Source organism: Octopus bimaculoides, chromosome 5 (assembly GCF_001194135.2).
Source record: "Octopus bimaculoides isolate UCB-OBI-ISO-001 chromosome 5, ASM119413v2, whole genome shotgun sequence".
NCBI classification, from domain to species: domain Eukaryota; kingdom Metazoa; phylum Mollusca; class Cephalopoda; order Octopoda; family Octopodidae; genus Octopus; species Octopus bimaculoides.
Window position 1 is genome coordinate 25,306,469 of NC_068985.1, and position 16,645 is coordinate 25,323,113.

The window sequence follows — 16,645 nt, forward strand, 5'->3', positions numbered from 1 at the left end:
GGTGACACGTAAAAGCACCCACTACACTCTTGGAGTGGTTGGCGTTAGGAAGGGCATCCAGCTGTAGAAACTCTGCCAAGTCAGATTGGAGCCTGGTGTAGCCATCTGGTTTCACCAGTCCTCAGTCAAATCGTCCAACCCATTCTAGCATGGAAAGCGGACATTAAACAATGATGATGATAATGATGATGATGAATAATGATTTCAAAGTTAAGAGAGTTTTAGCCAATGTTCTTAATGTTGAATGAAAGACATTCAAAGAACTTTACTTGAGAGAAAAGTTAGGGGAGGCCAAAAACAACATAGAATTTTTGATGGTTAAAAGATTTTTTGAATTACAACTACTGCTCAGATGAATTCACCATTGATTATGATGAATATTTTGCTTTCCACTCTTGCTTACCTGGGTTATATTAACCTCACATGCACTCCACCGACATAATATATAACATTTTTTTTCTCTACCTGACATTTCCTTTATCATATAATGTAGCTTGGTGGGTTTAGATAGTGGAATGGGGATAGCAAATTTTAATCTCATTTGCCAACAATGGTTCTTTCTCTGGCATCTAGTATTGAATCTAAATGCCATAACACTATCTCATACAATTATTGCTCTGACCTTTAGCTTCTCATTTCAAGATGTGTAAAGTTTACTTTATTAGAAATATGCATTTTAATGTAACCATTCGCAACCTATGGGTCAATAAAACATTTTGAAATATGAATATATTTGTATGTGTGTGTATGTGTGGTTTTATTTAGTTTCTAATACCTCATAGTTTAGTATCAATCAAATTTATTAAACTGGGTCACAAACATAATATGAAAAAGTGCATAAATAGATAAATAAAGAGCAAAGAACTTCTCAGTTAATATGTTGCTATAATGTTATGCAAAACAATGCTCTTTAAATTCATTCTTCGGGGAAGGGCATTAATATTGTAACTTCACATTTCTCTGCTATTGTTGAGAAAATCTTGAAAGAGTATGTCTTCTGTAAAGATTCACAAAGTGAAAACAAGGTAGTGACGGAAAAGTTGATGATGACGATAATGACAATATTTATATTTAATAAATCTAATTTTGCCTTGTAGATTTTTAAAAAAAGTTTAAAGAATGGGGAAAAAAAAATCTTAGACCAAATAGTTATTCACAGGTGGTATGTTATTTATGTATCTGCATTTATTCGAAGAACATTCTTCAGAATCTAAATGTTGAAAACTCCATTTTAGTCTTAATGTAAATAAAATTAAAAATCGTAAAAATATTTCTGTAAGAAAGAAGAGACTTAGCAAACATTTTGAAAAGTTTAACCAACAATATGATGTAAAGAAACTTGACTTAACTGCATGTATAACTACCACCACTGAGTTGACCAATCAGAGCGTCCGTTAGAGAGCTATGACGTCATCAGGCAGAGTGTAGCTGACGACGGTAGTGTATATGACCGCGCTTGAGGAGATCCGAGGTAAGTTTGATTCAATTTATAATATATATACACTTATTTATATATACTTCAAATGAATTTTAACTACCTTTTGTTTGTAATAATTAAATAGTTTGAAATTTCCTGTAATTATTTCCATAACTACTTGATTTTTAAATCTTATTTGTTTCAGAATATTTTGGCTTTCGACGTCGCCATATTTCACTTTTTTAAACCAAAAAAAGCATTGGAGGATCCGAAAATTTCTCTCGTGATTGATTGTTTATAAAATATTTAATGTTCTTATGTCATATTTCAAAGTTTTAAACAACTTTGAGTAATTGACTAAAAAGTCAGTTATTAAAGTAAACGATTTAGCCTATAAACCTTTCCATGTTGACAATGCCTCTAACAAATAGCTGTCAAGGTTAAAGAAAAAGATAAAGTTCCTCCAAAATAAAAAAAAAAAATAAAGTTGTTGGTAATCGAAATCAACACGACGAAGAAATTAGTAAATTTGTTACCTGTAAATATTGTTGATATTTTACTACCCAACACCTATCCTATCAAATTCCGACGAAGTAACCCAACAACGATAGTGGCTACGGAAAAGGCCACACTGGATCGTCGTATAAATCCTCGGCTCTTTCACAATATAAGACATTTTCATATCAAACGAACGTTTTAACCATGTACCGCATTAGCAGGACGTTTTTCAAATTTCCTGTGCGTATCACGCACCAGCGGCAGGCATGGACTACTCTCCACAACCATCAATCCAAGACTTCAAATTCCATCCCAAAGTCAAATCGGATTAACTATGGTACCCAAGCAGCTGCAGAACCATTCCTTAATGGGAGCTCGTCTTCCTACTTGGAAGAAATGTATTCTGCTTGGCAGAAAGATCCGAACAGTGTACATAAGGTAAGTATTTTCTAGGTTGTATATATATATATGTTCTGTTTTATAACCAATCCTCCTTGAGCTAGATATGCTAGTTTTTTCACAATAGTGGAAGTAATATGATATGCTGAAAAAAAAAATAACAACAAAGTTGATGTAAACAGGAATTTATTACGCCTATCTTACTTGACATTTAATATACATATATCTATATCACAACAGAAACGTGTCAATAGTCTTGTATGTTAGGAAATAATCTTCCTTGTAAACATTACCGTTTGGTATAAGATTTATTACATATGCATGGTTGTTACATAATTCTATCAATTGATTTCTTAATGTTAACCGATAAGTTCAGGTGTGACTATATTACTCAATATCGGAAATTTTGAAAAGGAAGAATGTAATTTAAGAATGAAATTAGCACTTAAAATTATTTATAGTTAATTCAAAATAAACGTTTAAAAGCTAGATTCATAAAGTGAATGACGCTACCTATTCTTCGTCAGATATGTTTAAAATAGGTTAAGAGAATCTGTTTTAAGCTAAGTATTAGCAGCATGTTTTAAAATTGCTTCTATTTCGAATATTACCAATTTCTTATAACATTACAAAGGCGTCTAAATTTATTGCTGGACAAGATTAATCTTTGAGTCAAGAGTTGTCGTTCTTGGTTACCTCAGCCCTCATCAATAACGGGTTAATGAAATAAATAACCATACCTTGGTGGTGGTGGGCAATTACTGCTCACATTGTGTATAGTATGCTTCAATAAGTAAATTGAATGTATCAACAATAATAAAATCCTCCATATATTATTTAGGTTGATCCCAACAATGAAGTTTATATTAATCCCGCCCATTCCTGTTAGTAGTTTGAAAATATTTTCATTTTACACAACACGTGGGAAGCTGGTATTTAATTTACATCTGAAACTTTGGATTAAAATATGCTCGTGTTCGGAAAGCGTCTGGAAATAACATTTTATTAGCTAACTTATAAGCTACTTTATATCCTTCCCCAAAGTAACTATCTCTTAAACATTTCTGCAATAGTTTATCATCTAATGTATATCTAAATTAGTTAATTTAACGTAAACTATTTTATTTGTTGTTCGAATTTTTACCATTTTGAAAATAGAAATAGCATAAATAAATGTCTTAACTAGTTTTAGTTAATGCTACATTTGTTTTATCATGCATACTATCACCAGAATTCTAATAGAGAGGTAAACTGTTCATTGGCATTGTTTCCTTGCTTAGTGTTAACCGTATAATAGTCTACGCTCATTTTGACGTAATGGCACGTTGTTACGTACATAGAAGATACATCCTTACTGTGTTTGACGTCGGTTATTGCTTTGACCTTGAGACTACTGCTACCTACTTTATGGAAAGATTTGCGTCTCTTTCGTCTTTATCACCTTGAGAACGATTGAAGCTGATTTGAATCGGAGCCAATTCCTGCACCGGCTCTTTTTGGTTTCAGTAGATGAAGAGCTAGATATCTCTGTACATATATGATTATAGTCAGTGGAAGTATGATCTCCAATTTCAAGTCGACACGAAAATACATAATACAAGGCAATTTACAGATACATACAGCGTACATAAATAAATATCTATATAGGCGGGTAGGTGAATTAAACACCAGAGATGCTTTGTCCCACGCAAAAAAATGCAACTACAGGATATATATTTTACTGTTTTATGTGAGTGTTTCAACCGTGACACACATACACACACACTTATATATATTGTATTGTGGTGTATGTCATTTTATGTTTTCTTAGCTTGCATTTGTTGGAAGTTAGTTTTCGCCAAAATCAGTTCTTATTTGGAATTACTGCTCTCCTGGCTGCACGTCGTCTTACCGGCTACTCTATAGTGTGTACTGGCTTCATTTTATCGTGGCACCAACACTAGAGATGTCTTGATTCCGGACTTTACGTTGTCTCCTCATTCGCCAACTAATTTACAGGGTATATTTAGTGCATTTTGTTGTGGCTCCAACTCTTCTAAATTTGCCTTGTATTCAACAAGACTAAAGACTCATAACTATTCTGGGTTGTGTCTATTCACTTGGGGCAACATGATCTTGTGGGTGAGAAGAAAGGGCAATAACAGACAATCCAGAATTAGATAATGAAAGAAACAAATGTACGACGGTAGAAATACAATGGTTGGGTGGATATGTTAGCGGCGGGGGAAATAGAAAACGTAGTACTGGGAGTATTGAGAAGATGGTAATGGTTGTTGCATATTAGCTGGTAATAGAGCATGGGAGATATCAATACTGAATGACCCGATGGAGAGGAAGTGATGATCAAGGAGGTTGATGGCGGTGTATATCAGATGTCAACAGGTGTGATTGCAATCCCACGTTAAACAAGCATCATGATATGAGATTATAAAACAGTATGTCGGTATGATTGGGTGGTTAAAATGCTCATTTTACAGCTGCGATGGTTTTGAGTTCAGTCTCACTATGTGTTATGTTGGCCAAGTGCATTCATGTATAGTTCCATGCTGACCCAAACCTCATGGGTATGTTGATATTTTTGGCAGCACACAAAGGTCATATACCACAAATAAAAGTTACCTATGCTTCAAACTATGCACATCATGCTGTTGGATTGAATATTCATCTGAGAGGTCATGGACGGAAAGTCAGAAATGCCATTGACAGGGAGGAAGCACAAAGGAATGCCAATCATCTGTAAAGATAGAGCAAGCCCCATATACATATATGTATATACATACATATATAAAATATATGTAAATGCCAAATTCTTCCCAAAAGAAGAAAGTATCTTCTAATATAGACTAGTGGTTTGTGACTTTAAGATAGACATAATAGAGAACAAAACTAGCAGTTTTTACTGGAAAATGTGTTAGGGATGTCAGACATGTGGCTAGTGCATGATTCCAGCTAAATGCAGGCTAGTGCATTGCAACAGTACTATAGAAAGTACCTTAAATGCAAAGAGACAACCCTGAAAGGACTGGAAGAAAGGGAGCAGCAGAGAATACCTAGTTGTTAAAAAGAAGCTGAATGTCAGGTATGCGTAGCTAGAGGAGAGGCAGAAAAGAAGTTTGCACGCATTTTATGACATGAAGTGTTCTGCATTGCTAAACAGTATACTAGACAATATTGAAATTTTGGTTAGACATCATCATCATTTAATGTCTGCTTTCCATGCTGGTGTGGGTTGGATGGTTTGACTGAGGACTGGCAAGCCAGGAGGTTGCACCAGGCCCCAATCTGATCTGGTAAGGTTTCTACAGTTGGATGCCCTTCCTAACACCAACCACTCCGAGAGTGTAATGGGTGCTTTTTACATGCCACTGGCATGGGGGCCAGTCAGGCGGCACTGGCACCAACCACACTCAAATGGTGCTTTTTACATACTGCCGGTACGGGAGCCAGTTAAGCAGCACTGGCTCCCATTCTGGTATGTGAAATGATAATGGTACACTTATTCTCACTGACATTGGTAGGAAAGGTATGGAAGTGTTAATCTGAGAAGCTATTGAATGTGGACAGTGTTAACAATGGGACTAGCCATCCAAGTTGACAGTAGTAAGGTAGATAAAACAATAAAGGACATGAAAGTAGGGAAAGAAAATAAGCTGGCAGGGGTAGTTGCTGAGATGTTTAAAATACACTGCAAAGTAGGGCACAGGCTGGTCACTTGAGTAATTCAAGTGATAGTCATACCCAATGCAGTATCATCATAAATTAAAGAGGCAAGGGAGATGCACTAAAGAGATGTAACTACTGAGAGATCAGTGTTAAACCGGATTGTGATGTGACAAATGATTACTGCAAAATTGATTAGGGACAGGATTATGGGGTTTGGCTTTGTCTTGGAAAGAAGCACCACTGAGACCATATTCCTTGTGAGACAGCTACAAGTAAAATGCATGGATAGGAATATTTCCCTATACCTTGCATTTGTTGGTCTCAAGGCCTTTGACAGGGTCCCATGCACTCTGAGTTGGTGGTCATTAAGAATAAATGAATGGTTTGTGAGAGCCATACTTGCTATATATGAAAGATCAGTTAGCAAAGAGAGAATCAGCAATGAGTTAAATAATGAATTTAGTGTGCAAGTGGGAAGTACGTCAGGGCTCAGTTCTCAGCGCCTTCCTATTTATTTTATTACAGAGGAATTTAAGACACTGCTTGTGGGAACTCCTACATACTGACAATATATCTTTTTTTTAGCAGAATCAGTAGAAGAATTGAAGCTAGAATTCAAGTTATGGAAAGAAAATCAGAAATTGAGATCCATTAAAGCAAAAGCAAATGTTTTTCTAAGAAGGAGGACTAGACTGTTGCTATAAAACCAAAGAAATAGTTGTGTTCTGTATACAAAAAGGAAGAGTGTCAATAGAAATTCTATATAGTTTAAACAGTGGACACAAAAGTTGTGGCAACAAAGAGCTTATCTCTCAAGATGACAGGCAGACTATAATGATGGCAGTGTGATGTGGGTCTTGAGGGCAGAAGACATATGAAGGAGCTTTCTTCACTGGTTGTTTGTGTGTTTGAATAAAAGAGTATAAATGAACTGAGACACAAACTGGGAAAAGAGGTATCAACTGTACTGTGTGCAAGAGGGTGGACTAAGCTAATTTGGGAAAGTAATGCAAATGGACACTGACAGCTGTATAAACAATTGCTGAGGCTCATAATGAATGATACCTGTAGGAAAGGGCTACCATGAATGAGGTGGTAAAAAATGATCTCAGGATGAAAGCCTGTTTGGTTATTATTTTTCATGTTCAGAGGACAAGGGAGGAATATTACATTGCTTGGAGACAGGTGAGGGTCGATGTCAGGTAGATCATCTAGCCATAGAAAAATCAATTTAAATGAATTTCATTTGATCCATGTGAAATTGGAAAAGTAGACATGAAAAAGAATGATAATGATATATAGATATTTGTATGCATTTAAAAATCTTCTATTGAGATACTTTAAGTTTATCATTGCTTTGGACTGTAAAATGAATGTTTCTTTGTTTATGTATAAAAAGGTTTTCTATATATGCATGTATGTGATAATTTATGCTCACACATACATACAGCATCTGCAGGAGAAATATAGACCCAAAGATAAACCTTTGAACTTGGCTTTTGTTGACTTGGAGAAAGCCTTTGATAGGGTCCCCCGATCCCTTATCTGGTGGTCAGTGCAGAAACTGGGAATAGACGAGTGACTTGTAAGAGCTGTACAAGCTCTGTTCAGGGACGCTGTCAGTAAGGTGAGGGTTGGCAATGAGTATAGTGAAGAATTCTGAGTAAAAGTAGGGGTTCACCAAGGATCAGTCCTCAGTCCCCTCTTATTCCTTATAGTCCTCCAGGCAATTATAGGGGGGAAAACTACAAGTAGTTGATAGCTTCCTGATGTGTTGGGCAATATATATGCTTGAGAAAACCTGTTCAGTCAAGTAAAACCAATATTGTAGCTCTGGCCGGTGCCCTCTGGCTGGCACATCAAAGGCACCATCCGAACGTGGTCGAAGCCAGGTCTGCCTGACAGGCTACTGTGCTGGTGGCCCATAAAAAAACACCAACCAATCGTGATTAATGCCAATACTCCTCTGACTGGCTTCTGTGCTGGTAGCACTTAGAAAGCACCATCTGAACGTGTTTGTTGCTAGGCCTGCCTTACTGGCTCCTGTGCTGGTAGCATGTAAAAAGCACCCACTACACTCTTGGAGTGGTTGGTGTTAGGAAGGGCATCCAGCTGTAGAAACTCTTCCAGAACAGATTGGAGCCTGATGCAGCCGCCGGCTCTCCAGATCTCAGTCAAACCGTCCCGCCCATGCCAGCATGGAAAACGGATGTTAATCGATGATGATGATATATAGGTATAAGCATGGCTGTATGAATATGCTTGGTAATTTTGTGCTCTCAAGTTCTGTGGGATTGGTAGAAGGAAATTATTAAAACTAAAATAACCAAGTGTGATACATAGATGACTATTTTATTTAATACTGTTTCAAATGCATATGCCAGAATTTCATTCAACCAGGCAGTTATTCATAATATGAAACATTTTATTCAATGTTTCCTATATCAGTGAGAAATTCTCACCCATGTGAGAATCTCTCGCTAACTGCATGTATGTCATTAAAAAGGCTGAAATGCACCTAGTAATTAAGTGAGCTGCTACTGGGATGATTTTTCTTTTGTCTCCTGTCAATACTTTTCTTTTTAACACAGCAAGGCCATCAGAAATGTTGCCTCAAGACGAATACTGCTGTTACTGGCACATTGACAGTGTATATACATCAAGTATGATACCTAGATGACTTTTTAAATTTAATACTGTCTCAATTGCATACACCATATATATATATATATATATATATATATATATATATATATATATATATATATATATATATATATGTATATATATATATATATATATGTAGCAGGGTGAGGGTTGGCAACAAGTACAGTGAAGAATTCTGGGTAGGAGTCCACCAAGGATCAGTCCTCAGCCTCCTCTTATTCGTCATAGTCCTCTAGGCAATAACAGAGGAATCCAAGACAGGATGCCCCTGGGAGCTTCTATATGCTGATGACCTTGCTCTAGTAGCTGAGTCACTATCAGAACTAGAGAAGTTTCAGGTATGGAAGCAAGGTCTAGAATTGAAGGGCCTTAGAGTCAACCAAGCAAAATCCACAGTCTTAATAAGTAGGAAGGCAGACAGACCACAAATCCCTTCAGGTAGATGGCCCTGCTTGATCTGTAGAAAAGGCATAGGTTGAAACTCCATAAGATGTACCCAGTGTAAGCTATGGACACATAAGAAGTGCACATGAGCTCAAATGTTCACATTCCACTACTTTGCTTGTCTGGTTAAAATAGTGATATGATGTTTACATTGCTTGTTTCTTGTTAAATATTACAATTAATCACTAAGCTCTTGAAGACTAGTGGTATATATATATATATATATATATATATATATATATATATATATAAATCCCCTACTTGAAACAACAAGTAAGAGTTTACTACAGGAATGGCATCCAGCTGTAATATGCTGGCCAGAAATAAGTCCCTGTTCAATTCTGCTCAAATAGCAAACACAGATGTTAAATGAACAATGGTTTTGATGAATATTCAGATGTTCAGTCAGTCTTAGTTACCCATTCATTGAATTAGCATATTAGTGGGTGAGTATTCGACAGGAATATGTGCACTTGGCAAAATCAGCATGGCAATGTGTGGCAAGAAGGGACCTTTTGAATTACAGGTTTAATTCCTCCAATGGACTTCTGTACAGTTTCCATCTATCCAGTTTCATTCAAGGTTTGGGCTAACCCACCTTGTGAACGACTCACTATGGTAAAGACACTTGCCCAATATACCATGCACTGGTATCGATCTGGAACCTCATGACTGGGAAGGATCTCTGTAGCCATTTGGCCTTGCTGCACCTGTTTTATCCTGTATTGTGTGTACAAAAAAAACTTGGTAATTGTTTGTGCTTGGGGTCAGAAGTGTTTTATCTACAACACTGCATGTTTTTTAAATCTTTCCAGTTAGTGAAATGATATTTGAACATAAGATAGAAATAAATAATAGTAAAATAATTGTTAAAAAATAGTGAAATAATTGTTAAAAAAAATAGTGAAATAATTGTTAAAAAAAATAGTGAAATAATTGTTAAAAGATTATCAGTTCAAAGATATAGGAATAATTTTAACAAGTGTGTTTCCTCTTTGATGTTAGTTCACAAAAGTTAAAATTTGAGTGATCACTCAATTGGCTAGAATTAGCAGCCAAATCTCCCTGAACAAATAGTGAAGATCAAGCCATTCCTTTCTTCTTTTTTCTTAAACACAAGAAAGGCAGAAACTAATAGATTAATGACAGTGTGGTAATATTGAAGTTTAACTCTTTCTTCTCAGTTTTATAAATGGATACTCTCAATAGTAATATAATTCTAACAATAAGACTTTGAAACAATTTAAGACAGTTGTTAAAAGCAGTTATAATTTTAAAGAAATGAAGGAAGTATTGTTTATGTATAGCTAAAAAGTGAAAATGGCACGTTATAAGGTGGTGAAATAATTCTAACAAAACATATCTTCCATGTCTGCTATTTTAAAAATTTGACTAGATGAGTAAAATTTAACAAAAAGAAAAATTGTGAAATTAGGATTTAAAGTAAAATTGTTTTGTATAGTATTCATTTGATATGCACCAAAAAAGATTACTTTGTATAAAAATAATAAATAAAGCACCAAACACCAGAGTTCGATAACCTTTTTATACACAGTTCTTCTAGCCACAAGATGTACTTGCTAAAAGGTTTTAGTTGTAGCAGTTTCTTTGATTTTGTACTGCACTGTGATGTCTTGTTTGACGAGGTCACACCACTCCATTTTCTCTGACACTGATGGCATCATCATTGCATAATCAAGATTTACATTTTTGCTTTATGCAATGTTTTTCATTAACTTCTGTTCATCACTTTCAACATAGGATTTCAGTGTCCTATTTCTGAAGGTCAAATATAACGATCATTTCAATGGCAAACCTCTCAATCAGACACTTCACAATTACACTGGGTTTTTCCAACAACTTGACTCTGTAATATTTGATAAACAGAAATGCTTTCTCTTTTTCTTTTCATGATTATTCATAAGAGTATATGCAGTTCTTTTCAACATTTTCATCATTGTAGAGTATAAAGGATGTGGTAATGCATACAAGACTTGTTGCTATGACATTTCATGGTGATAAACTGAGGCCTAATTAATGGGGCTGGACAAGCAAAACCTTAGGTGTGTGACATCACTTTCAACAATTGACTTGTAACAGTTGTGCATTTCCAAGGAACCTGGGCACTCTCTGGAATTTTCCATTTATGGCACGTCTTTCTGTAGATAAATTTTTGGAATTTGGCAGACTTTTAGATGTGTTTTGTGTGTGAAAAGTAAAATGGAGACAAGCTTTAAACAATCTCTTCACTATCAAGGAACAAAGATAATAAATACTTCTGGGTTAGCAGCAGCAGTGACATTGTGTATGGAGTAGGCATCCTATTGGCAGAGAAGTGTGTAGAAAAGTAATTGAAGTAGTAAAAGTATGTAGTAGGATAATTGAGCTTAGACTAACCTTAGTTAATATAACAGTGATATTGATCTCTGCATATGCTCCGCAATCTGAGCTGGAAGATGGTGAGGGCCAATTTGCAGACTATGTTAATGATGAATAGTAGTGACTTTATTGTCATGGTTGGTGATTTCAAGAGACATGTTGGACAGTATTCTGATGAATTTCACGATGTGCTTTGATTTGAGGAACAAAGAGGTAATAAGGCTACAAGAACTCTCTGACACTAAAGACTTGATCATTTGTAACACTAAATTCACCTGATCACCTATTAATCTCATGAACACACAAGCTAAATAGATCTAATTCTGACCAGGTAATGGAATGGACAGATAGTTATAGACACTTAAGTTTTTCCTCTTGGGCAGAATGTACAAGCCAACACAGGCTAATGGTTAGCAATTTAGGACTTAGAGCTTGGCAGGCTTAGAAAACAATCAGTTTGGAAAAGGAAGATATGGAAGCTTTAAGGTCCATCAAACAGAACTTTAGAAATGTACAAGTTGAAGTATCTGATGGAAGCAACGAGATAGAGATTTAACTTCTTAGCATTCAAACTGGCCATATTTGGCCTAAATATTCTACCTGTTTTATGCTCAAACCAGCCAGATGCAACCTCTCATACCTACCTTACAATGCCCATCTAAAAAATTAGCCATCACTTCATGAGAATCTCAAAGCTGTAAGATGATGTATGACTAATTCAAAACAATGTGAATAAATAAGCATTGCATTTGGCAGAATAATCTGAATGCTAAAGGGTTAAAGCATAGAAGACAGCTGGAAGTTCCTATAGGACAACCTAGTGAGGGTTGTAGACCAAACCTGTAATTGGTGCAAGGTTTCAACTAGATTGAAGATGACAGTGGTTTACAGAGCCATAAAAATGGAGAGGCTTGTAAACACTGGAAAAAAAAGTGAGTGGAATGTTAAGAGTGACCAACCTGTAATCTGTTATGCTGGTCCATTTGTGAACAACCTGTAACCTGATATACCCAGCTTAATGTGGAAGCCTGTGATGCAGATGACCCAATTTTACTTAGCAGGCATGACTTATTTCTTGCAACTACATGTATACACACATGCATACAGGTTTACACTTACTTACCCTCACTATTAAGTCTGATTACACCAACAGATAGTAATACAGTCACTTTTTTGGGAGTTTTACATGAGACATGGTCATCAGTAGGGGGTACTGCTGAAAGCAGTTGCTTTGTTTGATTGGAACAATTGAAGTTTTTGATTTTGGTGGATGTATGTAAGAGAAGTGGAAAAAGTGTTGTTGAAATGTTTTGTGGTTTGTACTATGTTAGACACAATGGTTTCAAATGAAAATAGCTTCATTTCAAATCTATTTTTCAAGTCTGAGTGCTTACTGTAAATTATAGTACTTGCAGTTTCCATTGTCCTACATACACTTTTGTATTTTATTCTCCTACATGATTGGTGATTTTCTACTCTTGAGAAAACCAGTGGCCATTACATAAGTTCTGGATGTGACATGTGGAGGGTGAAATCCCTAATTTCCCCATAAAGAACAAAACCTGTGTGTTGGAAATGCACATGTGAATAGAAGAAAGGGAGGGTTACAATTCCCAACAAAATTTTAGTTAAAGTGTATCTTGTGTTGACAAACAAATTATGTTCTGGGCATAACCTGCAAAAATTTGCCTTTTTTGTACTGAGCATGTTTCAAAGCAAAGTTGTCTGAAAAATTGTTCTTCAGACACTAGTTTAAATCGAAAACGATTGCTGCATTTGTAAAAATGAAATTGTGAAAGTATACAAACTCAAATTGTAATTTGAGCTGACACTGTGTTCCAGAAGTGACAGTGTACAAAAAGTATGAAAGGTGCTCTGATAGTTTCAAAAGTATTCTGTAACTTGTCCAATTCACATGAAAATATTGCTAAGGCTGTTAATCACAACAAATTTGATTTAACTTAAACACCAAAATAAAACAAAAGCAAAATAAAGTTCTCAAATTTAATTCATAGCATTATGAAAGTCTAAAGTTCCTTGTCAAACTTAGTTTTCATGACTTGTCATATCAGGACAAAGCAAGGTTCAACTATTTGATCTTCATGTATCTATGATTTGTCCATGTTGTTACTCATGTACATATTTCCATCCGATATTTGTTTTACAAGTACAAATAGTTATTCTATCAGATTTTTTTCACACACTGCTGGTAGCACTTTGGTTTTTGTACCACCTTTTTCATATTTAAATGTGTACTTTCCTTAATAGAATTTCCCACATTCTCATTTGATTCCCCTGTTTTGAACTGTTTGCAGATGATATGTTCAGGGAGGTGACAATATATTCCCAACAGTAGTTTCATTAACTATTTCAATGTAGTGAAAGTATTTTGTTCCTCATAATGATCTTGAATGGGTTGCCATTCTTTCCTTCAAAAAATTTGTGTTGGCTGTGATGGACAAGCAGCAATAACACGATGGAAACTTCTTTCTTGCCACAGCAATAAATTTGTCCAGATGCCAGATAGCATTTTTCACATCACCACTCCTTCCATCATTCTCCTCGTTTCCATGCGATGTAGCAAAAGGATTCTAGTCAGCTGAAACACCATGATCTCAGAAGAAATTACAAATTCTTGAATACATATTGGTTTTTGAATTGGCTGAAGGTCCCTGTAGTGCACAGATCGTTGTTTTAAACTTACTGTAGAAAAAGATGTTATCCTTGTCGTATCTTAAATCATTCTGAGCGATCTGAGAAAATAAGATAAGAGAATGAAATATTTTTCCTTTAAAAGTTGTAAGAAGTTGAAAACCATAAAAGTTATTCCAAGTCACATCTGGCGTCGTACAAGTTTTCTTCCCTGTAGCTGCAGGGGCATTGTGTTGCATTAAACAAGGATAAAAGTTGTATGATGATATGGTGCATTTGCAGTGTGCTAAAGGTTAAGCTTCATGAAGGACCACTCATGGAATGACACTTAAGCAAAAATGAGAACCTAAAAGCATATACGCCTTCCCTTGCAACCAATCTGACACTTTTGAACCCCTCCCCCTCCCATAAAAAAGTCACCTTTCTAACATCTTCCCCTCTGTCACTCTTCTGATTACAGTACTATTTACCCAGCTGGTGTAACTATAAGAACAGAACAGTGCACATTCAATACTCTTACCACTCATCCTTTGTGGAACCACCTTTTTCCATGCATTCTTTGTATTTTCCATTGATTGCCCCTTTTACCTCCCCTTTTCCCTGTACACCTAATTTTTCCAACAGAAGCCACTACCTTGTATCATCTTTCTCTATTTCTACCTGTATGTACCTCTGATTTTGCCCCTAGTACTGTTCATCCCTCCTGCACCCCACTGTCACTACTTCACATCTTTGCTACCACCTTCTATCTCTCTGATCCATACCTACTTCTTCCACTTTTCCCTCCAACTAATATTCACAATCAATCATGCTCCCATCATGTTTACCACTCACTACATTTCCCTCATCCCCATTCATATCCATCTGTCACTCTCCTTCACACTCCCATTTACTTACCCACCCATACCACTTATATTCACCTTCCTATAATTTAAGGGTGCACATTGATACATCCTAACCACCATCTTCCTTTTTCAACTGGGGTAACCATATCTCTCTCTGCTGCAAATACCTGTTCCTATCCCTTTATCATACTTGAGCCTTTCATCACCTAGCATCAAGCCACCTCCCTCAATTCTACTTCCCACTCAGTTGATTAGTCTTGTCATGTAAGTTACTTGATGGCTTTACTAGTGCCTGTGTCATGTGAAAAGCACCCAGTACACTCTGTAAAGCAGTTGGTGTTAGGAAGGGAGTCTTGGTTGTAGAAACTGCAGATCTTTGGCTCACCCACTCCAGTTGGGCCATCCAACCCATGCTATGGAAAACCTGTTAAATGATGCTGATAATGATGATTAAATACATATACTTCATGAGTGAAAGCATTTTTATTGGTCTGTGGTCCACTTTGTTTTAGCTATTTTTTCCAATTTTCAAATATTAACCTAATATTCTACAAGAATCACTTTATCATTGTTTTAACATCCACTGTTCTATGTTTGTATTTGTTGAAGCAGATTTTCTATGGTTGGATGCCAATGTCATCAACTCTTACCTGTTTCCAAGTAGGCTAATATTTCCCCTAATCCTTTCAAACATGACCAGTGCAATAGTCAGACATATTTTCACAGAAGATTGCAAGTGAAGGACACCGTTTGTATGACAGTGTTTACTATTAGCAAGATGTCAGGAAAATGAGGCTTGAACTGTGCTTGCGCACTCACACATGCACCCAAGAAGCTTCATTCGGTTTCCATCTATTAAAACCACTCAAAGGGCTTGGGACTATAATAGAAAATTGTCGAAAATGCTGCACAGCAGACTGACTCTGAAACCATGTGGTTGTGAAGTTAATTCTTAGCCACATAACCATACCTGCACTTATGTATATATGTTATTGGCACACACTCTACTGGTTGCAAATTTTATTTATGGGGCCTTGGAAACTTTTATAATTGTATAATCAAGTGAGCCTCTCGGGATTAATTTGAGAATATCAATCTACACAAAATACAAGTTTGGTTTGTGTGTAAAGCAAGTTGAATTGCGGAATTCTAAAGCTTAGATAAGACTGAAGAATTGTTGTGCTATTTAAACATTTACAACCAGTTATATTGGATAAATGGATACCAGGACTTGTTTAGGTTGAAATTCAGTATATTCTAGACGAGCTAGGTACCTTAAATGAGCTGTTGAAACTTCAAGTTGCATAGGGCCAAATCAAACTGTTTTAAATAATAGTTAGTTCTAGATAACAATTTTACAAAATTGAAAAAATTCATGCCGACAACAAAGAAGTAGAAATTACTTAGAATGTTGGTCCTGTGCATGGTATAGGGAAAAAAAAAACTTTGTTCCTTTAGTTTTATTTGTAAAGAAAAATGTCAATAACAACTTTATGGAATGAAGTTAAAGTAAACATGGTATGATTATTTTTTACCCAAATTTTTGGTTGCAGATTTATTTCCTTTATTTGATGTTAGTCTTGTCTCTTCTGCACCTGATTTATATTACTATTAGTTATTTATTCTCAGAATTTGTGAATTTTGTCACTTAGCTGAATAAATTTTCATTATTAGTTTAAAG

General features: G+C 35.7%; 1 protein-coding gene and 1 long non-coding RNA gene across 3 annotated transcripts in view; one reads left to right on the top strand and one right to left on the bottom strand.

Annotated features, from left to right (window-relative positions):
* The window catches only part of LOC128247900 (uncharacterized), a 31,578-nt gene extending 30,138 nt beyond the window's left edge, over positions 1-1,440 (bottom strand). Inside the window, exon 1 of the long non-coding RNA XR_008264215.1 lies at positions 1,350-1,440. This is a non-coding gene — a long non-coding RNA (uncharacterized LOC128247900). The remainder of the gene's footprint in view (positions 1-1,349) is intronic.
* Positions 1,441-2,119: 679 nt separating this feature from the next.
* The window catches only part of LOC106874395 (2-oxoglutarate dehydrogenase complex component E1), a 57,927-nt gene continuing 43,401 nt past the window's right edge, over positions 2,120-16,645 (top strand). For both annotated transcript variants that reach the window (XM_014922119.2, XM_014922120.2), the window contains exon 1: positions 2,120-2,353. In XM_014922119.2, the coding sequence (XP_014777605.1) occupies positions 2,120-2,353 (234 nt within the window). The remainder of the gene's footprint in view (positions 2,354-16,645) is intronic.